Source organism: Neoarius graeffei, chromosome 16 (assembly GCF_027579695.1).
Source record: "Neoarius graeffei isolate fNeoGra1 chromosome 16, fNeoGra1.pri, whole genome shotgun sequence".
In the NCBI taxonomy this organism is placed as follows: Eukaryota; Metazoa; Chordata; class Actinopteri; order Siluriformes; family Ariidae; genus Neoarius; species Neoarius graeffei.
The window spans coordinates 18,799,659-18,823,861 of NC_083584.1; the positions used below are offsets into that span (position 1 = coordinate 18,799,659).

Here is a 24,203-nt window from a genome sequence, read left to right on the forward strand (position 1 = left end):
CTCCGTACAGAACAGCTTCAACTCTGGGATGTTGGTGGGTTTCCTCACATGAACTGCTCGCTTCAGGTCCTTCCACAACATTTCCATTGGATTAAGGTCAGGACTTTGACTTGGCCATTCCAAAACATTCACTTTATTCTTCTTTAACCATTCTTTAGTAGAATGACTTGTGTGCTTAGGGTCGTTGTCTTGCTGCATGACCCACCTTCTCTTGAGATTCAGGTCATGGACAGGTGTCCTGATATTTTCCTTTAGAATTCGCTGGTATAATTCAGAATTCATTGTTCCATCAACGATGGCAAGCCGTCCTGGCCCAGATGCAGCAAAACAGGCCCAAACCATGATACTACCACCACCATGTTTCACAGATGGGATAAGGTTCTTATGCTGGAATGCAGTGTTTTCCTTTCTCCAAACATAACACTTCTCATTTAAACCAAAAAGTTCTATTTTGGTCTCATCCGTCCACAAAACATTTTTCCAATAGCTTTCTGGCTTGTCCACGTGATCTTTAGCAAACTGGAGATGAGCAGCAATGCTCTTTTTGGAGAGCAGTGGCTTTCTCCTTGCAAACCTGCCATGCACACCATTGTTGTTCAGTGTTCTCCTGATGGTGGACTCATGAACATTAACATTAGCCAATGTGAAAGAGGCCTTCAGTTGCTTAGAAGTTACCCTGGGGTCCTTTGTGACCTCGCCGACTATTACATGCCTTGCTCTTGGAGTGATCTTTGTTGGTCGACCACTCCTGGGGAGGGTAACAATGGTCTTGAATTTCCTCCATTTGTACACAATCTGTCTGACTGATGATTGGTGGAGTCCAAACTCTTTAGAGATGGTTTTGTAACCTTTTCCAGCCTGATGAGCATCAACAACGCTTTTTCTGAGGTCCTCAGAAATCTCCTTTGTTCGTGCCATGATACACTTCCACAAACATGTGTTGTGAAGATCAGACTTTGATAGATCCCTGTTCTTTAAATAAAACAGGGTGCCCACTCACACCTGATTGTCATCCCATTGATTGAAAACACCTGACTCTAATTTCACCTTCAAATTAACTGCTAATCCTAGAGGTTCACATACTTTTGCCACTCACAGATATGTAATACTGGATCATTTTCCTCAATACATAAATGACCAAGTATAATATTTTTGTCTCATTTGTTTAACTGGGTTCTCTTTATCTACTTTTAGGACTTGTGTGAAAATCTGATGATGTTTTAGGTCATATTTATGCAGAAATATAGAAAATTCTAAAGGGTTCACAGACTTTCAGGCACCACTGTATTTGTTAGTCCGTACAAAAAAGATCTTGGTCTGATATTTTCCCGTAAAGACCGAGCAAGCGAGGTTAATAAGGAGTGTATTACAGTGCCTTGCAAAAGTATTCATCTCCCTTGGTGTTTGTCCTGTTTTGTCGCATTACAAGCTGGAATTAAAATGGATTTTTGGAGGGTTAGCACCATTTGATTTACACAACACGCCTACCACTTTAAAGGTGCACACTGTTGTTTTATTCTGACACAAACAATAATTAAGATGAAAAAACAGAAAGCTGGCGTGTGCATACGTATTCACCCCCTTTCATATGAAACCCCTAAATAAGAGCTGATCCAACCAATTCACTTCATAAGGTACATAATTATTTGATTAAGATCCACCTGTGTGCAATCAAAGTGTCACATGATGTCGATATAAATCAACCTGTTCTGGAAGGAGCCTGACTCTGCTACACTACTAAGCAAGCAACATGAAAACCAAGGAGCCTCCAAACAGGTCAGTGTAACAGTTTGTATGGGTGGGTGGAGCACAGGGGACGGCAGGACAGAGATGAGGTTAGGCAACAGGGGTTTTATTGCCACACTTTTCAGTGAACAACTCGCAAACTAAGCAGACACACACACACACAACCGGCGTCTGGTTCGGGGATGAGCTCCTCTGCTTTCGCTCTCCCTCGTTAAGTAGGGCGCGGTCACTGGGAAGACACACACAAACACAGGTTAATTGACATCAGGTGTAGTGATTCTGCCACTTACCTTCCCTGACTCCACCCTCCTGTCACAGACCGGCGCTTGACCATGCCCCCGCTGCCACAGTCAGAGACAAAGTTATGGAGAAGTATAGATCAGCGTTGGGTTATAAAAAAATATCCCAAACTTTGAATATCCCACAGAGCACCATTAAATCCATTATAGCAAAATGGAAAGAATATGTCACCACTACAAACCTGACAAGAGAAGGCCGCCCACCAAAATTCACAGACCGAGCAAGGAGGGGATTAATCAGAGATGCAACAAAGACACCAAAGATAACACTGAAGGAGCTGCAAAGATCCACAGTGGAGATGGGAGTATCTGACCATAGGACCACTTTAATCTGTCTACCCCAAAGAGTGGGGCTTGATGGAAGCTTGGCCAGAAAAAAGCCATTTCTGAAGAAAACAGGTTTGGATTTTGCCCAACAGCATGCAGCAGACTCTCCAAACACATGGAAGAAGATTCTCTGGTCAAATGAGATAAAATTTTAACTTTTTAGCCATCATGGGAAATGCTATGTGTGGCGCAAACCCAACACCCTGAGAACACCATTCTTACAGTGAAGCATGGTGGTGGGAGCATCATGCTGTGGGGATGTTTTTCATCTGCAGGGACAGGAAAGCTGGTCAGGACTGAAGGAAAGATGGATGACACTTAATCAGGGCAATGCTGGAGGAAAACCTGTTTGAGTCAGCCAGAGGTTTGAGACTGGGATGAAGGTTCATATTCCAGCAGGACAATAATCCTAAGCATACTGCTAAAGCTACACTGTAGTGGTTTAAAGGGAAACATTTAAATATCTTGGAATGGCCGAATCAAAGCCCAGACCTCAATCCAATTGAGAATCTGTGGCATAACTTGAAGATTGCTGTACACCAAAGCAACCCATCTAACTTGAAGGAGTTGGAGCAGTTTTGCCTTGAGGAATGGGCAAAAATCCCAGTGGCTAGATGTGCTAAGCTAATAGAAACATACCCCAAGAGATTTGCAGCTGTAACTGCAGCAAAAGGTGGCTCTACAAAGTACTGACTTTGGGAGGTGAATACCTATGCACACTCCAGATTTCTGTTTTTTCATCATAATTATTGTTTGTGTCACAATAAAAAACAATGTGTACCTTTAAAGTTGTGTAAATCAAATGGTGCTAAACCTCCAAAAATCCATTTTAATTCCAGCTTGTAATGCGACAAAACAGGACAAACACCAAGGGGGATGAATACTTTTGCAAGGCACTGTATAAGGATTTTTTATTTCTAAGATTAAAATAGATGGTCATTATATATAATGAGTCATCACGCTGCTTTCAGTCACGTTATATTTGTAACATATTTGACTCAGAATAAACAGCTAGCGGGTTCAAAACTGAATTTCTGTTCGCGGTTAGCGGGTTTCTGAATGCTCTTTGTTGCTCATTTCTTGAATAACTTGGTGACTCTTGTTTGTCTTTTGTGTTTCGGACATTTTTGATTCCGTTTTGATTTCTAATTCAACTTTTTTTGTCACTTTGTTTTTGTTTGTTTTTTTGCAACATTGAAAGCCAGCACCATGGAAAGAAAGTCCGGAATCACCCACAGGCATTACGGGAAAATACTGCTCACCAAGGAACCAATCAGAGCACACGATTTTACTGGAAGTAGCTCGTGCCATATAATAAATATTACATATACAAATGGAACAACTATCAGAGCCGCTGTTAGAAAAAACTAATCCACACCTTCTAACCAATCAGATTTGAGAATTCAACAGCGCTGTGGGATAAATACTGATATCGTTATATAGATTTTTACTCATGAAATTTTTCTTAAAGCAAGTGCAGGATTTTATAGAATGTTTTTCTGTATTTACTGATGGGGGTCAATGACTGAAAAGCTGAATTCTATTCTGCCTTGACAACTGATATCTCTCCAAATCAGACAAATTTTTTTTTTAAAGATTTTTTTTGGGCTTTTTTCACCTTTATTATTAGATAGGACAGTGTAGAGACAGGAAACGAGCAGGAGAGAGAGACGGGGAGGGATCGGGAAATGACCTCGGGCCAGAATCGAACCCGGGTCCCCAGACCCATGGCATGGCACCCCATCCACCTGAGCCACGACGCCCCCCCAAATCAGACAAATTTACAAAAAATAAGCCGATATATATATTGATTTTTAGGATAGCAGCAGATTGATGTCACCTCCATGGACAAGAAGGTGGGGAAGAAAAAAAAAAAACACACATGCATGTGATCAATGTGTTTTTTGAGTAGATTAAAGGCCCGGTCCCACAATACTGACAATTATAAATAAATCGGTCCCCTGCAGTTTATGTGGTTGGTGCTCACACCAGACCAATAACGATCCCTATAGCCCAGGCCTGGGTTTATCCGTATCGGTGAGATTGCTTCTGGAGTGATTTTTCCAGGCCTGGACCTGATCCGATAAAACATCTAACCAATCAGCTAATTATTTCCATGTGACGTTGTTTGAGCATGTGCTATTTTTCCTGTACATCTTTGTACATCCGGCGGCACGGTGGTGTAGTGGTTAGCGCTGTCGCCTCACAGCAAGAAGGTCCTGGGTTCGAGCCCCGGGGCCGGCGAGGGCCTTTCTGTGTGGAGTTTGCATGTTCTCCCCGTGTCCGCGTGGGTTTCCTCCGGGTGCTCCGGTTTCCCCCACAGTCCAAAGACATGCAGGTTAGGTCAACCGGTGACTCTAAATTGACCGTAGGTGTGAATGTGAGTGTGAATGGTTGTCTGTGTCTATGTGTCAGCCCTGCGATGACCTGGCGACTTGTCCAGGGTGTACCCTGCCTTTCGCCCGTAGTCAGCTGGGATAGGCTCCAGCTTGCCTGCGACCCTGTAGAAGGATAAAGCGGCTAGAGATAATGAGATGAGATGAGATCTTTGTACATCCTTGTTGCATCATGAAGTCATGGGAATACGGATTCATGGAAAATAAAAAATATAATACAAAGTACGGATATGTGATTTTCCGTGAAATATCAATAGTCAATTAATAAAGTAAACATAGAAATGCAGGTAAGGTATTTTAATTATGAACTTCGGCAGTCCAAACATTTAATTGTTTTAGACTTCTTAATTTTTTTTATCTGTGATGCATCATCCGTATGAACTCAGTAACCAATCTGTAATATACTGAAACGTCCGTGACGAATCCATAAATTATTAGCGTCCGTGATGCGTCCGTATTAAAATCCGTAATCACTCCGTATTTTGTATCCTTTTTTATTATATTTCCGTAGTCCGTGATCTATCTGTATTATATCAACCACCGGAGTGTGTTCATGGCTTGATTTGAAGCCCAAGCTGTACAGTATGATCCAGAATAATGTGCTACTACTTGGAAAAAACTTCCATGACTATTCCTAAGTTGCATGCATTCATTTCCCTGAGTGTCAGGACCAAGTGATATTATAGTCGGGATTATAGTTGTGGTGTGACTGCTCCAGACTGGAACTAAACTCAGGCATCATAGTTGTAGTTATGGTATAGGTATAGTTATCAGTGTTGTGGGACCGGGCCCTAATCCAACACTCAGCATCATCATTTTTTACACACAAGCTGAATTTTCCTCCTCTGAATCTCCCTCATCCAGCAGCTTCACACTTAATAGCCATAATCACTCATTACCAGACTCAAAGCATTGTGGGACGTTTTGAGGGTCTATAATGAGGAAAATTAAATCCCGGAGAGGAATCTCGTTATGTTCTCGCCTTCAAAGACTGGTTTAATATTGGCTGAGAAACTGCAATTTGCTCTCTCTCTCTCTCTCTCTCATGCTTCCCTTTGACCTTCAAGAGAAATGGGTGTTTATTTTTAGACAGGACATGTGATACTTCCAAGAATTAGTGTCAAAAGTTTGGGTTTACCTTTTACTTTGAGATCAGTAAGGGATTCCACATCGTTAAGGGACTGATGACATCATTCAAAAACACCACGTTTTTGTTTATATAGCCTATCTGTAATCACCGCTGAACAAACTGACACAGACCCCACAGTTGGCACAGCATAGGCGGCACAGACAGCATGCTCCGAAAGCTGTACCCGAGCCGGTTGTTCCATGCGAGTGTGTGCCAACAAGATTCCAACTCTGTTTACACCGTGTCAGAGGTCACTGGGTGAGAGAATAGGGCAAAAGGTGAAAAGGATAAGCGAGGACACTGGGTGCATAGTACTAGTGTGTAAATCATGAAGTCCCAGGACACCAAATGGATCATGAGCCAATGAGTCCCCAGTCTCAAGGAGGTGAAAGATCCTGGAAGCTATGGACACAGCAATAGTTTCACAATGTTCAATAAATAAAGCGTCCACTTTATTTAGAAAGCGGCTTGGACTTCTTAAAATAATAAAAAATTGTTGCTTCGGTAAAACTATCCAGTACCAGTGTAGGTTAACGCTCAAAACTCTTGGCATATATTAGTAGGTTTTATATTTTATTTAATATCTGGTTTTAGCTCATCCAGCCATAGGCCAGGCAGGATGAGTTTATGCGATCACGTGTCGTCCGTCGGTCCATAATTTACAAAAATCGCTACTCTTCCTACAGGATTGACCGGATTTTGATCAAACTCACATACAATGTTCCCCAGGTGGGTGTAGGGTTGGGCGGTATCCAAATTTTGATACCTTTAAACTGTCTCTGTGTTTTCCCGGGGTATACGGTATTACCGAGAAAAAAAATAATATTTTGTTTCGGCCTACTGTGTAACGTGCGCCTATGCCTCAAATGTACTATTTAAAAGCAGCATAGCGAATTGTGTGCATTGTGGTATGGATTAAGCAGCAAAGCGAATTTTGTGCATTGATGAATGGATTAAGAGATATTTCAAAGCATCACGCAACTCTTCCTTCATCTTGAAAATAGCATTCAACTGTCGTTTACACATGTCTGCGTTGAAACGCATTTGCAGCACTATTTCACCTGCTCCATCAAAAAAAAGTACACGATGAGCAGGATCATACCCTTTCAAGCATGGGAAATAAAAAAAAGAAAAAGAATCAACCAACACCCAAGTCCGTTTAGACTGCGCGATAAACCATATTCTTCAGCGCAAATGAGGCGAACCTAATTCAAATGCGTGATAGCTGCACAAGGCAAAATCATATGGGCCCACGTCATGCCATGGCGGGGAAATTAATAATCAAATGGCCTTACCTTGCTTAAAACGTTGTCTTGATCACATAACTCCTTACAATTATTCCACTTAAATCCATACGGTTTAACACACCCAACAAAGATAGCAAGCGCATTGCTAATTCCCACCAGAAACCGAACAGTTTACGCTACGATGTTTTCTTCCGTTTCTTCAGTAGATGACATTTCAAACGTTTATTACCCACATCCCAAATGTCATACGTTATATTATTTTACCTTGTTGTTACTCATGTAACCTATTCAAAACACAACTCATTGGAGAGATCTCGTGGAAGTGGAGTACCCCAGGCTATGGTGTGCCTTAGGGGACATATTAGATTTTTCATTTGGTTTGAAACCAAAATACTGCCACACTGCCGATGTTGTATTTTTTTTTGCCACTAACTTGTTATCTCTTTTTTTTTTTTTTTAGATAGGACAGTATAGAGAGACAGGAAATGAGCGGGGGAGAGAGAGACAGGATCAGGAAATAACCTCGGGTCGGAATCAAACCCGGGTCCCCGGATTTATGGTATAGTGCCTTAACCATCTGAGCCATGACACCCCCGGTCTCAGTCTCTTGCGAAGCTTTCTGTCAGACTCCAAATGTCACACAGGGTTGCCATGGTAACGACATAAACAACCCTGCACGCGATGAGAACTTCTTTAGGAAATTGATAGAATTAGTGAAAATACGATCACACAGTTATTCGGGATGATCTTCAATTTATTATTTTATATTATGACCTCATGTACTCCATATTTATTTAGATATTATATATTTTTTTAAAATGACGGTAATGAGACCGATACCGTTGGTACTTTTGGATACCTCGGGATACCTTCTTACCGTAATACCGCCCAACCCTAGGTGGGTGTGCATAAAAGTTGTCAAGAAGGTGGCGCCACCTGTTATATTTCCAATTATATGGATGTCTTAAATTTTTGGATGACTCGTCACATTAAATGCTACTTTTTGTAAACTGCTGGGACGTTTTCACTGAAACTCACTCAGAAGACTCTAAAGACATATTCCAACAAGAGTTGTTCACCAGGTGGCGCCACCTGCCATGGATGAGGCTACACAGGGATTACGTGCAATTTCACAAAAATCACTACTCCTCCTACAGGAGTGATTAGATTTTGATCAAACTCATATGGAATGTTCCCCAGGTTGTTATGTATAAAATTTGTCAAGACGCTGGTGCCATCTTTCATATTTAACGTTTTGTGTGCGTTTGAAAATTTTGGGTGACTCGTCACACCAAGTACCAAATACTACTGTTCGTAAACTGCTGGGACATTTTCAGTGAAACTCACCCAAAAGACTTTAAAGACATATTCCAACAAGAGTTGTTCACCAGGTGGTGCCACCTACCATGGATGCGGCTACACAGGGGCCATTTGTAGTTTCACGAAAATCACTACTGCTCCTACAGGAGTGATTAGATTTTGATCAAACTCATATGGAATGTTCCCCAGGTTATGTATAAAAGTTGTCAAGACAGTGGTGCCAGCTTTCATATTTAACCTTTTATGGGCGTTTAAAAATTTTGGGTGACTCGTCACACCAAACACTAAACACTACTGTTCGTAAATTGCTGGGACATTTTCACTGAACCTCACCAAGAAGACTCTAAAGATATATTCCAACAAGAGTTGTTCAACAGGTGGTGCCACCTGCCATGGATGCGGCTACACAGGGGTCATTTGCAGTTTCACGAAAATTGCTACTCCTCCTACAGGAGTGAGTAGATTTTGATCAAACTCACAGGGAATGTTCCCCAGGTTGGTATGTATAAAAATTGTCTGGACGGTGGCACCACCTGTCATATTTAACATTTTATGGGCATTTGAAATTTTTGGGTGACTCGTCACACCAAACACTACTGTTCGTAAACTGCTCGGATGTTTTCACTGAAACTCACCCAGAAGACTCTAAAGACATATTCCAACAAGAATTGTTCACCAGGTGGCGCCACCTGACATGGATAAGGCTACACAGGGGTCACGTGCAATTTCACGAAAATTGCTACTCCTCCTACCGGATTCATCGGATTTCGATCAAACTCACATACAATGTTCCCCAGGTGGGTGTAAATAAAAGTTGTCAAACCGGTGGCACCACCTGTCATATTTACGATTTTATGGGCCTCTGAAATTTTTGGGTGACTTGTCACATTAAATGCTACTCTTCATAAACTGCTGGGGCGTTTTCACTGAAACTCACCCAGAAGACTCGAAAGACATAGTCCAACAAAAATTGTTCACCAGGTGTGCCACCTGCCATGGATGCAGCTACACAGGGGTCATATGCAGTTTCACGAAAATCACTACTCCTCCTACAGGATTGATCGGATTTCAAACTCACACCCAACAACAGTGGCCGGTATGAGCGACAACCTCACTGAGGCTATTTTTTATTATATAACAGAACTCCAGATCTTGTTTCAGCATAATTTGACATTGATTAAGGATTTTATACTGGGAAGTAAGTTACACCCAGACGCGCAGCTTGTGAACAGGCAAGGCAGGCAACTGGGGATGAACACTGGTCAGAAGGGCCCCCTGGAAATTTTTGCTTGGGGCCACAACAGACTCTAGAATTGCCTCTGGTTACACCAGTGATCAGCTGGACATCACTTCAAGTTTTGCTTTTCATGCATCCATGTATTTAACTATCCAACAGTTGGAAATTAGCTGCTTCACTGCATATGAAGCTGAGTTTAATTTCCATCATAAGACCATGTGTGAGAGAAACAAGCACACGGCTGATGTACGGCTGGAATAAAGACAACTCCTGGAGTGTGAGAAGTGAGTTTAATAGTGAGAAAGACTGAGGGTAAGAAAGTTGTCTGTTTCACTCAGATGAGTGTGGCAAGCAGATGCCGGAACAATGCTAAGTCACATTAGCTTCGTTCAAGTCATTCCTTTCACAACGGAGTTCATGTTCTCACCCTGGCCATGCAAAGCAGAGTTGTGCCAACTCAACATTAGCATTGCTGACCCATATTACTGAGAGTAATAACTTGAAGAAGGTGCATACTGAAGACCAGATGTACAAAGCTGTCATCAGGCTGCATTCCAAGCAAAAAAATTGTGTGTTATGTAAAAAACTGGCATAAATGTCCAAGCTAAGCACCATGCAAGCAGAAATGCACTGTTGCCTCACAGCAAGAAGGTCCTGGGTTCGAGCTCAATGGCCGGCGAGGGCCTTTCTGTGTGGAGTTTGCATGTTCTCCCCGTGTCTGCGTGGGTTTCCTCCGGGTGCTCCAGTTTCCCCCACGGTCCAAAGACATGCAAGTTAGGCTAACTGGTGACTCTAAATTGACCGTAGGTGTGAATGTGAGTGTGAATGGTTGTTTGTCTCTATGTGTCAGCCCTGTGATGACCTGGCGACTTGTCCAGGGTGTACCCTGCCTCTCACCCATAGTCATCTGGGATAGGCTCCAGCTCACCTGCGACCCTGTAGGACAGGATAAGCGGCTACAGGTGATGGATGGATGGATGGATGGATGGATGGATGGATGGATGGATGGATGGATGGATGGACGTAAATGGGATCAGAATGTTGCGTCAAGGTTGACGGAGCAATGACTTTCTGGTTTCCTGTAACAACTGGACTAAGGCCAGGCTGTATATGGTCCCCTCTGCTATTTGGAATGATCATTGATTGGGTATTAAGGGAGGCTCTGGATAAGAATGATTTGAATATCATAACTGAAAGATGAACAAGCTCCAGGTATCAACAGAAAGACTATGATCTTGACTATGCTGATGATATTGCCCTCCTCAAGGAAGATGAAACTAGATTACAGTTTGCAACATCACAATTACAACCCCGGTTCCAAAAAAGTTGGGACAAAGTACAAATTGTAAATAAAAACGTAATGCAATAATTTACAAATCTCAAAAACTGATATTGTATTCACAATAGAACATAGACAACATATCAAATGTCGAAAGTGAGACATTTTGAAATTTCATGCCAAATATTGGCTCATTTGAAATTTCATGTCAGCAACACATCTCAAAAAAGTTGGGACGGGGCAATAAGAGGCTGGAAAAGTTAAAGGTACAAAAAAGGAACAGCTGGAGGACCAAATTGCAACTCATTAGGTCAATTGGCAATAGGTCATGAACATGACTGGGTATAAAAAGAGCATCTTGGAGTGGCAGCAGCTCTCAGAAGTAAAGATGGGAAGAGGATCACCAATCCCCCTAATTCTGCGCCGACAAATAGTGGAGCAATATCAGAAAGGAGTTCGACAGTGTAAAATTGCAAAGAGTTTGAACATATCATCATCTACAGTGCATAATATCATCAAAAGATTCAGAGAATCTGGAAGAATCTCTGTGCGTAAGGGTCAAGGCCGGAAAACCATACTGGGTGCCCGTGATCTTCGGGCCCTTAGACGGCACTGCATCACATACAGGCATGCTTCTGTATTGGAAATCACAAAATGGGCTCAGGAATATTTCTAGAGAACATTATCTGTGAACACAATTCACCGTGCCATCCGCCGTTGCCAGCTAAAACTCTATAGTTCAAAGAAGAAGCCGTATCTAAACATGATCCAGAAGCACAGACGTTTTCTCTGGGCCAAGGCTCATTTAAAATGGACTGTGGCAAAGTGGAAAACTGTTCTGTGGTCAGACGAATCAAAATTTGAAGTTCTTTATGGAAATCAGGGACGCTGTATCATTCGGACTAAAGAGGAGAAAGATGACCCAAGTTGTTATCAGTGCTCAGTTCAGAAGCCTGCATCTCTGATGGTATAGGGTTGCATTAGTGCGTGTGGCATAGGCAGCTTGCACATCTGGAAAGACACCATCAATGCTGAAAGGTATATCCAGGTTCTAGAGCAACATATGCTCCCATCCAGACGATGTCTCTTTCAGGGAAGACCTTGCATTTTCCAACATGACAATGCCAAACCACATACTGCATCAATTACAGCATCATGGCTGCGTAGAAGAAGGGTCCGGGTACTGAACTGGCCAGCCTGCAGTCCAGATCTTTCACCCATACAAAACATTTGGCGCATCATAAAATGGAAGATACGACAAAAAAGACCCAAGACAGTTGAGCAACTAGAATCCTACATTAGTCAAGAATGGGTTAACATTCCTATCCCTAAACTTGAGCAACTTGTCTCCTCAGTCCCCAGATGTTTACAGACTGTTGTAAAGAGAAAAGGGGATGTCTCACACATGGCCTTGTCCCAACGTTTTTGAGATGTGTTGTTGTCATGAAATTTAAAATCACCTAATTTTTCTCTTTAAAATGATAGCTACATTTTCTCAGTTTAAACGTTTGATATGTCATCCATGTTCTATTCTGAATAAAATATGGAATTTTGAAACTTCCAGATCATTGTATTCCGTTTTTATTTACAATTTGTACTTTGTCCCAACTTTTTTGGAATCAGGGTTGTATACGGTGCAGAAACCTGGAACACAACCATCATGGAAGAGCAGCATCTTTCGTCGTTTTATAATTGTTGCCTTAGAAGAATTCTCAATATCAGTTGGATGGACCACATCTCAAATAAGGAATTAGACCAACGCACCAACCAGCCTCCAGTGATAAAAAGAAACGACTAACATTGTTTGGCCACGTAGTAAGGATAGCACCTTATCGAATTACCTGTAGACTCCTCTTTTGGAATCCATTAGGAACATGAAGGCCTGGTTGACAAAGAATGAGATGGAGAGACAGTGTTATCAGAGACCTAGAAGGATGTTCCATTACATTTGAAGAAGCGGTAACGATTGCCAATGACAGAAAGGAATGGTCAAGGCTTGTAAAGTTGCTGTGTGACACTTTGTCTTGAAGATTCAAGAAGAAGGATTCCCCTAATTCAGAATATTGGGTTCATGATTCGATTTTTCCATGATATTTTTGAAAAAAAAAAAGATTGAAGAAAATTTTATTTTAAAAAAATATATATTTCCCTGTTCTTGATCAACTTAAATACCGCGAGCTGACCCTAGTGGTTAGCATGTCCGCCTCTCAATCGGGAAATTGCAAGTTCTATTTGCGGTTGGGTCATACCAAAGACCTTCATAAAAATGGTACCTACTGCCATCTGGCAAGGCACGCTGCAATATAGATGCGAGTGGGGAGTCAAACCCTCATGGTTACCAGAGGACTAGCCCCTCACTATAACCCTAGCTGGACAGGCAAGAGGCTGAGGGCTATAGAAGCGAAGCTCGGCACTGCCCAATACGTCTTAAGGGCCTGGCTAGTACTGGGTCGGCATACTGTCTGGGAAGCCCAGATCCTGGCATGGGAGGGTCTTTGGCTTTTTGACTTTTGATTAACTTAAATATTCATTTTATTAAATTAAAAAAGCCTTTTATTTCATTTTCTTAAAAACCAACACTAATTATTTATACACATTTGTAAAGGTTGGAGTAAAACATAATAGCCTATTAACTAAAATATTCCTTTTATAAAAATAAAACGTTAATAATAAATATTCCTTTTCTTCATAAACTTTTATGAATGTTTGTACTCCCTCCATTTGCTTCTCTTTTCTTTATCTTTCAGCAGTCTCTAAAAAGAGAGCTCTAACTTCTTGTTAAATCTATTTGTACAGTCAATCACACAACAGCTCTTTCACATTTTAGATCTGTTTTTTTTGTGTGTGTTTTTGCAGCATTAGAGCTGTGTTACTTCCGCCTACAGTGAAGTCACGTTTGTTACCGCTATTTTACATTATTGCGCTGTCTGCTGTTTAACAACACAAGTACAGCCAGGAAAAACTAAGAGATAACCAGCATGATGACACGATGATATTCATGTTAGATTTTTTATTTCATCAATTCAAATCATCAAATTTGCATCATGGTTTATCGTCGCACGATATATCGTTACATACCTAATTACAAGTGCAATTTCTGGCTTCATCAAGCTGTGTTTTGTGCTGCGTCTCCTCGCATCTGACCCTGTGATTGTCTCATTATCTCATTATCTCTAGCCGCTTTATCCTGTTCTACCGGGTCGCAGGCAAGCTGGAGCCTATCCCAGCTGACTACGGGCGAAAGGCGGGGTAAGTTGTTTTAAGAAACGAACTTAAAGAATAGTTTAAATAGTTAGACATAATGAACTTTCACTACATATTAATTTATACTTCTTAGCCAGTCTTTATGCCGCTCTTAACACCTACATTTCCCTGCCTGGAGATTAATAGTCTTGTCGTATCTTATTTTACCCTGATGATAGAAGCTCGTTTTGGGGTGGACCTTCAAAAACCTGTGCTTTTACCTCGAACAAACTGAAACATGATGAGGACTGAGAACTCAAATATTTAATGGACCAGAGGTCAGTTGTTTGTTGTGGAACTGAGTAGATCTATGGATTATCAAGGCACCTGAGACGAAGGAAAATTTTATTGGTCCTCATCACAAACATGTCCTCATTTCCATTTCAGAAGGTACTGAATCCTGGTAGTTAATTTTCCAGCTTTACTTTAGTTAAAAGACGTCAGAGCAGGTAATGCACCAAGCTGTTTAATTCCAACTGCACACTTTACAAGACAAACTCATAAAACAGTCCTTCCTGTCAGCTTTAAAAGGCTTGCAGTGTTTTATGGTTACTTATGATCGCTTTTAAAGATAATAAGTATATACTGTAATGCTGTATACAGTATAGTAGACGAGTGTCTGAGGGAGAGATGTTGTATTGATTATTTTATACAGTACTGTGCAAAAGTCTTAGGCACATGTAAGGAAATGCCGTCGACCAAATGGCTTCAAAAATCTCATCTCATTCTCATCTCATTATCTCTAGCCGCTTTATCCTTCTACAGGGTCGCAGACAAGCTGGAGCCTATCCCAGCTGACTACGGGCGAAAGGCGGGGTACACCCTGGGCAAGTCGCCAGGTCATCACAGGGCTGACACATAGACACAGACAACCATTCACACTCACATTCACACCTACGGTCAATTTAGCGTCACCAGTTAACCTAACCTGCATGTCTTTGGACTGTGGGGGAAACCGGAGCACCCGGAGGAAACCCACGCGGACACGGGGAGAACATGCAAACTCCGCACAGAAAGGCCCTCACCGGCCACGGGGCTCGAACCCGGACCTTCTTGCTGTGAGGCGACAGCGCTAACCACTACACCACTGTGCCACCCTCGGCTTCAAAAATAATGAAATTAAATGTTTCAACATTAAAAAAAAATACTATAAACAGTAAGCAGTAAACCATAATAAATGAAACAAAGTCAGTATTTGGTGTGAGACGACCCTTTGCTTTAAAAAAAAAAAAATAGTAGTCTGAGGTACAATGAGTGCAGTTTGATAAGGAAATGATCTGTAGGTTTTACTGAGCATCTTACAGAACCAGCCACAGTTCTTCTGGACACTTTGACTGTCACACTCGCTTCTTCATTTTGCATCAAAATTCAAAACAATAATAATTATAATTGAGTGGAAATTTATGCATGAATTTGTGAAAAGCTACGTATTTCTGGGTTTGGCCAGTTAGTTCAGTTGGTTAGAGTGTGGTGCTAATAACGCCAAGGTCACAGGTTCGGTCCCTGTACTGGCCAGTTCCATCCTTTACAGGTCCTGTTGTTTTGGGCGACACGGTGGTGTAGTGGTTAGCACTATCGCCTCCCAGCAAGAAGGTTCTGGGTTCGAATCTGGGGGCCTTTCTGTGTGGAGTTTGCATGTTCTGTGTGGGTTTCCTCCGGGTGCTCTGGTTTCCCTCACAGTTCAAATACATGCAGTTACGTTAACATGGGGCAGCCTTGGGCTGAAGTGCCCTTGAGCAAGGTACCTAACCCCTGACTGCTCCCCGGGTACTATAGTATGGCTGCCCAAATGCAGAGGATGAATCTCACTGTGCTTGAAGTTTACATGTGACAAATAAAGGTTTCTTCTTCTTCTAAACCCAGTAGCCTTCATTATGTTTTCTTTTTTGATCTGAAAAGTGCTCTCTTATGGAATATGCTGGTCAGACACACACATTTTTTTTCCTGTAACATTTAATTTTGTGCTGGAAAATGAATGTCTCATCTCATCTCATTATCTCTAGCCGCTTTATCCTTCTACAGGGTCGCAGGCAAGCTGGAGCCTATCCCAGCTGACTACGGGCGAAAGGCGGGGTACACCCTGGACAAGTCGCCAGGTCATTACAGGGCTGACACAGACAACCATTCACACTCACATTCACACCTACGGTCAATTTAGAGTCACCAGTTAACCTAACCTGCATGTCTTTGGACTGTGGGGGAAACCGGAGCACCCGGAGGAAACCCACGCGGACACAGGGAGAACATGCAAACTCTGCACAGAAAGGCCCTCGCCGGCCACGGGGCTCGAACCCGGACCTTCTTGCTGTGAGGTGACAGCGCTAACCACTACACCACCGTGCCGCCCGGAAAACAAATGTTTGGACTCTGAAATGTTTTTGTACTGACTTGATAATGTAGAAAGTTTGTATGAAAAAAATAGGGTGTCTAAGACACTTGCACAGCACTGTATGTGTACAGAATGAAACATTTGGAGGTGTGCTGTTGTAGGAAAACGGACAATGACGGATTAGTGCAGTGCAGCATGTCACAAAGTGGACTTACCTTTCTTTAAAATTAATGTAGACAAATTGCTGTGGTGTAAGAGCAATAACATACTTTGGGATGTTCCGTTAGTTTTTTTTTTTTTTTAAGAAAGAAGCAAAAATATCTGTCAACAAAACACCAGGCTTTTAATAAGTAAAAATTTGTTTCCTCTGTATGAGGAATTCAATGTCGAACTGTTACTATTAGAGCTGGGACTTGAGCTCAGCCAAAACTTAACCAGACACCAAAAAAGCAACAGGGCAAAGGATTTTGCCAGCAATTAGTGGCAGGCTGCCAGGTCGCCCCATTGTGTGTAGCTGCTGATGTTGATTTTAAAAGTAACTAAGTAAATTACAGAGGGAAATTAATACTTAAGTCTGAGTGAAAAATACTGTAGCGAGCGTGAGTCTGGAGAAGAGTCTGGAGACAGAAATCTTAGTTTCTCGGTCGTTAGCCTGTGCTACTTGCTCTTGAGAGCACTGGCTTGACTGCTTTATTACCATTCGCTAACACTACTGATGAACGCTACACTGGCTGGAAGGTGACTTCACTGCTGTGCTGATGGCGCCGACTCGCGGTTAAGTTAGCTTTGGCCAAGGATGATCAATTTTTGGTCCCTGCCACTATAAATCAAAATCTGATTGGTTAATTAATCTGTCACTTCCTACATAAACATACACTGCCATGGCCTTCTGTCCTGGCAATGAAGTCCTAACCAATGAGTGAGCAGCTCTAAACTCTTCTCAGCCTAGACACAACAAACAAAAAAATCTCATTGGATAACTCGATTTTAATGTTTTCAGGACAGTAACCCTTTAATTTCTGAAGCACATCTGATAGAAAAGGAGGCCAAGTTAGAATTAGAAGAGAATAATTAGAATGAGGCGGCACGGTGGTGTAGTGGTTAGCGCTGTCGCCTCACAGCAAGAAGGTCCTGGGTTCGAGCCCCGGGGCCAGCGAGGGCCTTTCTGTGTGGAGTTTGCATGTTCTCCCCGTGTCCGCGTGGGTTTCCTCCGGGTGCTCCGGTTTCCCCCACAGTCCAAAGACATGCAGGTTAGGTTAACTGGTGACTCTAAATTGAGCGTAGGTGTGAATGTGAGTGTGAATGGTTGTCTGTGTCTATGTGTCAGCCCTGTGATGACCTGGCGACTTGTCCAGGGTGTACCCTGCCTCTCGCCCATAGTCAGCTGGGATAGGCTCCAGCTTGCCTGCGACCCTGTAGAAGGATAAAGCGGCTAGAGATAATGAGATGAGATGAGATAATTAGAATGAAATTATGAAAGAATGAAAAAAATTTAAAAAATGAAAGAAATGAAATATAACATTTGAAATGCTGATGTGTTTGTGGCGTCTCTGAACGCCTAGAAGGCCCTGACGGTTCCCGTCTGGAGGAATTCAATCGTAATCATCTTATTTGTTTTGCTGTAATCTCAAAATGGTAAATATCATACAAATTTGACTATATTCCAGATATTTTCATTTACATTGTAGTGATATCACATGACACGAGTCAGTTTTGGTTCACTAATCTGATTGGTCGAGTGGTGTTCTGAGAATGCCTATATCTCCTGGAACCCCTCTGGAACATGTCACTGCGCCTACCATTCCACACATCTGTGTTCACTACATAAAAAAAGAAAATAGTCGAAGACGAGTAGGTGAATGGAATATATCTGATATACCACGAAAAAAAGCCAGCCAATATTATTATTATTATTATTATACATACACATTGCTTTCGGGTGTTCAAAATGTCTTTCTCTTTCAAAATTCCCTCAAAATCTTCTTTATTTAACGAAGCAAACCTGGCGGCCATGTATGTTTACAAATTGTCATAGTCGCTCGCTAGTGCAGAAGTTTTACGTCTCCGACATGTGATGTCATGTTGTCTTGACAACGTGCAATATTATAACAATATTCAGGCTTTCGTCTAAACGGGGGAACAGGGGCGCTACGCCCTCTTACTCTCGGCGTGCGCCCCCTTACCGACTCCGTGAAAACATCCCAGCAACACTACGTGACAATGTGTCTGATCATCAAATACGTTATAATTGCTCCAAAAATATTCCAATCATAGTAGATACACCGCCAGACGGTGCAAAAACAATCCGAATTGGCGTTTTACAGACCGAGGCGCCATGTTGTTTACTTGTCGCGGCTGCTCTCGCGAGATTTGACATGGGTTACATACAAGGTCAGCTGACTTGTAGAGCGAGATTTCTCGAGACTGAATGACCTTTCACCCACCGGCGCGGGAGCTTTTGACAGAAGTAGTTCGCGAGTTGTTTTTGTTGACACTTGGGCATTTAAAGATGTCATCCCGCGGCACGAAGCGGAAGAAAGCCAAAGACTGTCCGGGGCAGAAGAAGATTACTTCTTTCTTTTTCAATGTTGACAGACAATTTGTTACAATTTCCCTCTCAGATAGCCTCAGAATGTCCCATTGGAGCATTTTTCAAAGGCTTTGCACGGGGGGGGGGGCAACCGGCACCATCCCCCCCCCCCCCCCCCCCCCCCCGCTTCGCTCCCTCGCCATGGTGAGCGCCCTCATACTAAATTTTTCTAGAAAAAACCCTGATATTGCATGCTCATTCTCCGTTGGGTAGAGTGATGTAATACACATAGGATAAGCAATATGCTAACAATATTGCATGCTATCTGTCAGTATCCCCACTGAAAACGTGGTCACTAACCAAGTTACAAACATGGACTCCCAGAACTACACATCCCAGAACACACAGCGCACTCTGTCACTAGCCTATTGAACTCAGCTGACAATCATCACACACACATCATTAGTCTCCCCATATAACCACGCCAGTTCCATGCCTTCATTGCGAAGTATTGTTCTGTGTTCTGATCGGTACTACTGAGCCTTTTTCATTGTCTGCCTGCTATCTCGTTATTCTGACCCCTGCTAGTATTTCTCTCTCGTCTTTTGCCTCGCCTACTTTGTGTTGTTTGCATGATCGATCGACCCTCGCCTGGTTACCGACTACGTCTCTTGTCACACGATTTGGCTTTGTTTGCAGTCTGCTTCTCAATCTCGTTCCATAAGTGCCTGCAATCTGACACTATCAAACCAAATGAATGAAACCTGCTAGAAGGGAATAGAACACATGTTTGTATTCCATCAAAAAAAGTGTCCTGTATGTATAATAATCAGTATAACTGCCCTCTTGCTCAGGAGATATTTCTTAATTATAAGACTAATCCAAAAGATATGAGAAAAGGAAAACTGCGTTTTGACAAGATTTTTTTTTTTTTTAACTTGAGCAGCCTTTCCATTGAAGCTGAAACTGTTGTCCATGATGGAGCGCTTACCAGCATGACCACACACCAGTTGAGGATTCCTCTGTAGTTACTGTAGCCGCTCTCCGAGCTGAGCAGTGACTCCTGGAGCCGATGGCAGCTGACAAGACAACAAGGGCAAAGGGTTTTAGTCATAAAATTATGACAGGAGACGACATTTTTATTGTGAAAACAACAAGCCGTGCACTGATGTTGCCCAACTGCAGCACTTATTACATTATTACACTAAAATGTTGCAGCAAGTCAGGGTTCTTATCTCAGACTGTGCTCACTGATACGTCAGGATGGACCAGAGCGCAAATACACACGTTATCAGCTTCATAAGGTACTTTTAACTCAGAACTACATCTTTTATACCACAACACTGTTCAATTCTTGAATCTGATTGGTCCAAGCCGAGATGATGGTGATTAATTTTAATAACAGCATATGTGTATACTGGATGTATGACATCATTTCTGTAATAACGACATACACATGGTCATGTATTGCAGATATGTACATAAACACATTTAAAAATGTGAAATTGCTCATATTGTGAATTTCTTTCTGTGAAGGAAATGCTTATTTAGTCATTTTAGAAGGAGTCTCTAGTGTTCAAGCTTTGTACTGTAATAATCAATAGGTAAAACTTTCAGTTTTGCAACATGACAAGGTCTTCATGATGGCACTTTGTGGGTTTTTGAGAACACGAAAAGTTGGGTTTTTTTATTATTTTTTTACCAACTAGATGTCTCATCTCATCTCATTATCTCTAGCCGCTTTATCCTGTTCTACAGGGTCGCAGGCAAGCTGGAGCCTATCCCAGCTGACTACGGGCGAAAGGCGGGGTACACCCTGGACAAGTCGCCAGGTCATCACAGGGCTGACACATAGACACAGACAACCATTCACATTCACACCTACGGTCAATTTAGAGTCACCAGTTAACCTAACCTGCATGTCTTTGGACTGTGGGGGAAACCGGAGCACCCGGAGGAAACCCACGCGGACACGGGGAGAACATGCAAACTCCGCACAGAAAGGCCCTTGCCAGCCACGGGGCTCGAACCCGGACCTTCTTGCTGTGAGGCAACAGCGCTAACCACTACACCACCGTGCCGCCCAAAACGGTGAAATGACGAGCAATTTGTGAAAAATGATATAATATAATAATAATAATTCTTGAAAAATTAAACAAAATATATGTTCTTACCATCAAATACTTTTATTCCATATTTTGTTGCTTTTTTTTTGTACTTTTTGGGGTTTTGTTTTCAAGTAGAGTTTTTATTTCATCCTTGGTTGGTTCAGCAACACACTCCGGCATTTTGTTTTTCTCTACTCATGGTATATGAGCTGATAGCCTCGTAGTAGTAGAGTAACCAATCAGAGTGCACGATTGCTCATATCCAGTGAATGTGGATAGAATAATCAGTGTTATTCACTCCACCTGTGAGTGGTTTTAATGTTCTGGCTGATCGGTGTGTGTATATACACGTGTGTATATATTATATGTATACCACTTGTATGCCTAATTTCCACATAAAACAGTGGAACTCACTAAAACCTGTTTTAATAATGATGAGAATTGCTGAAAATGTCTCTAAGAAGTGCTTTTATGAAGGGACCAGCTAATATGAAATGAGATGATGAAATAAGATCCAATATCCTTCATCTTATCTCTAGCCGCTTTATCCTGTCCTACAGGGTCGCAGGCAAGCTGGAGCCTATCCCAGCTGACTACGGGCGAAAGGCGGGGTACACCCTGGACAAGTCGCCAGGTCATCACAGGGCTGACACATAGACACAGACAACCATTCACACTCACATTCACACCTACGGTCAATTTAGAGTCACCAGTTAACCTAACCTGCATGTCTTTGGACTGTGGGGGAAACCGGAGCACCCGGAGGAAACCCACGCGGACACGGGGAGAACATGCAAACTCCACACAGAAAGGCCCTCGCCGGCCACGGGGCTCGAACCCAGGACCTTCTTGCTGTGAGGCGACAGCGCTAACCACTACACCACCGTGCCGCCCAATATCCTTCATGCGCTTTTTTTTGTTGTTGTTGTTGTTTACTCATGATCATGAACAGTCCTTTTGAATGGACTGAACGGAATTTGTTCTGTCTTTATTCTTTCTTCATGTGAAAAAATGAAGAATGATGGTCTTTATTTCTCTGGATGTAATTTTATATTCACTATTCCCCAATTAGGCCATAGATTCGGGTTAGTGGTGCAGTGCATTTCATAATTACAGCTTTAAAAATGGAAACGATCTAAATCTAACAAGCACATGAAGGCAGCTTCACTTCTATAGCTTTATCAACCCTGCTGGACACATATGGACTGAAATGATATGCAGCAGCAGTGATAAAGTTTCTATGATTATTACTAATCACGCTTGTGAGATTAAATTCTAAGGCAAAACTACCATAAACACACGAGAGTGCTTTTGATCAACGTTCTTAACCTTTAACTGCTCTGATCTGTGACTGGATTTTTCTGTGCTGTGCCTCGTTAGACACTTCAGACCCAGCTATAATTATCGACAGGGACGATAACATTTTGAGCTTGAGTTTTGGAAGATTGTTTTAACTCCTCACATTATAGTATCAAAGTCAACATGGCTAAAACAGAAACCTGATAAGATGGTGGCTGACTTGCGTTATGAGACGGATCCAATCTTATCTCAACTGACCTCAGAGGACACACTTTGGCACTGCTCATAGATTTCAGCTATCGTTATCTCTTAGAGATGCTACACTAACAGCCTTTGATTCCTAAGCTCATATCTGATATACAGTACACTACAAGGCTAAAAATATATGGACACCTGACCCTTACACCCACTTGTGGTTCTTTCCCCAAACTATTCCCACAAAGTTGGAACCACACAATTGTCTAGAACAGAGGTGGGCAAACTACGGCCCGTGGGCCACATCCGGCCCGTTGGTGTTTTTAATCCGGCCCGCTGAAGACAATCATATAAACGCGATTGAGCAGATCTATAAACTATAAGCATCAGTGTTATCACGTAGACAGGTGTTCTAGAGATCCGTCTTTCCAGTTAGTCGTATTCACATGAGATTACATTTGCAGAGTGGTGCAGCGCGTGCCATGGAAGTCATTCTGGCGCCCGTGCCGCTGATGATCTCGAGAACACAGGATAAAACTTTACAATGAGTGGTCCTAGGGCTGCTCGATATTGGAAAAAATCAATATCACGATTTTTTCAGTAAATATTGATATCGCGATTTTTAAAACGATATTTATACACCTTTTTTTAAAGCCCCGATCATCAACATCCGAGGTACCGGGCCACATTTTTATAGTACAGGCCTCATAGGCTACCTGTCAACCCTTCCCGTTGTACCCTGAAACGCCTTTTACTTAAACTATTTACTGTGCAAGCGCGTACTTTGCATAGGTCCTATAGCCTGCACAAGGCTCACGTTCTCCTCACTCAACATTTCCGATCACAGAGGATGGAGCCAGCGCTGGTATTACCAGTGATTACTGCGTAACGTCCACACTGGCTCGTAGCCAGCCAAGGATAAAATCTCTCTCTCTCACACACACACACACACACACACACACACTACAACGTAAGCTTGTGTGTTGTTAAGACACCAACATTAAACATCAGGCTTCTCTTCTTTCATCTTCCAAATGTGGACTCCGCTATCTTTTTGGCATGTCAGCATTGAAATACCATTTGCAGAGATATTTCACTCGCCATTAAGAAAAGTAAAAGCAACACATGATTAGGGCTACATGGGGGACACCGTTTTAAGCGCACGGAATTTTAAAAACAATGTAATTACATCTGAGTCCGTCTACATCGCGCAATAAACCCGTCCTTAGCAGAACCTACTTCAAAGCATGATGCTAGCTGCAGATGCACAAGTTAAAATCAAATGAACCCAAGTAAACATGCCGCGGCGGGCAACATTAATAACCAAATTGCCTTACCTTAAAACGCTGCCTTGACCACAGGACGACTCGCAATTATTCCACTTAAATCCACACGGTTTAACACATCTAACACAGCTAGCAAGCTGGATATGTGCTAATATTGTTGTGCTTGTTTTCTTCCGTAGATGCCATTTTTACATTACCCAGTCCCACATCCAAAAATATGACGTAAATATATG

The 24,203-nt window shown here is 42.3% G+C and overlaps 1 protein-coding gene and 1 non-coding gene across 5 annotated transcripts in view; one reads left to right on the forward strand and one right to left on the reverse strand.

The window, feature by feature from the left end:
* dgat1a (diacylglycerol O-acyltransferase 1a) overlaps positions 1-24,203 on the reverse strand; it is a 104,234-nt gene that overhangs the window by 69,417 nt on the left and 10,614 nt on the right. For all 4 annotated transcript variants that reach the window (XM_060942600.1, XM_060942598.1, XM_060942601.1 and 1 more), the window contains exon 2: positions 20,074-20,161. In XM_060942600.1, the coding sequence (XP_060798583.1) occupies positions 20,074-20,161 (88 nt within the window). The remainder of the gene's footprint in view (positions 1-20,073; positions 20,162-24,203) is intronic.
* On the forward strand, positions 15,665-15,738 carry trnai-aau (transfer RNA isoleucine (anticodon AAU)). Its single transcript has one exon. It is a non-coding gene; the product is annotated as a tRNA-Ile (tRNA).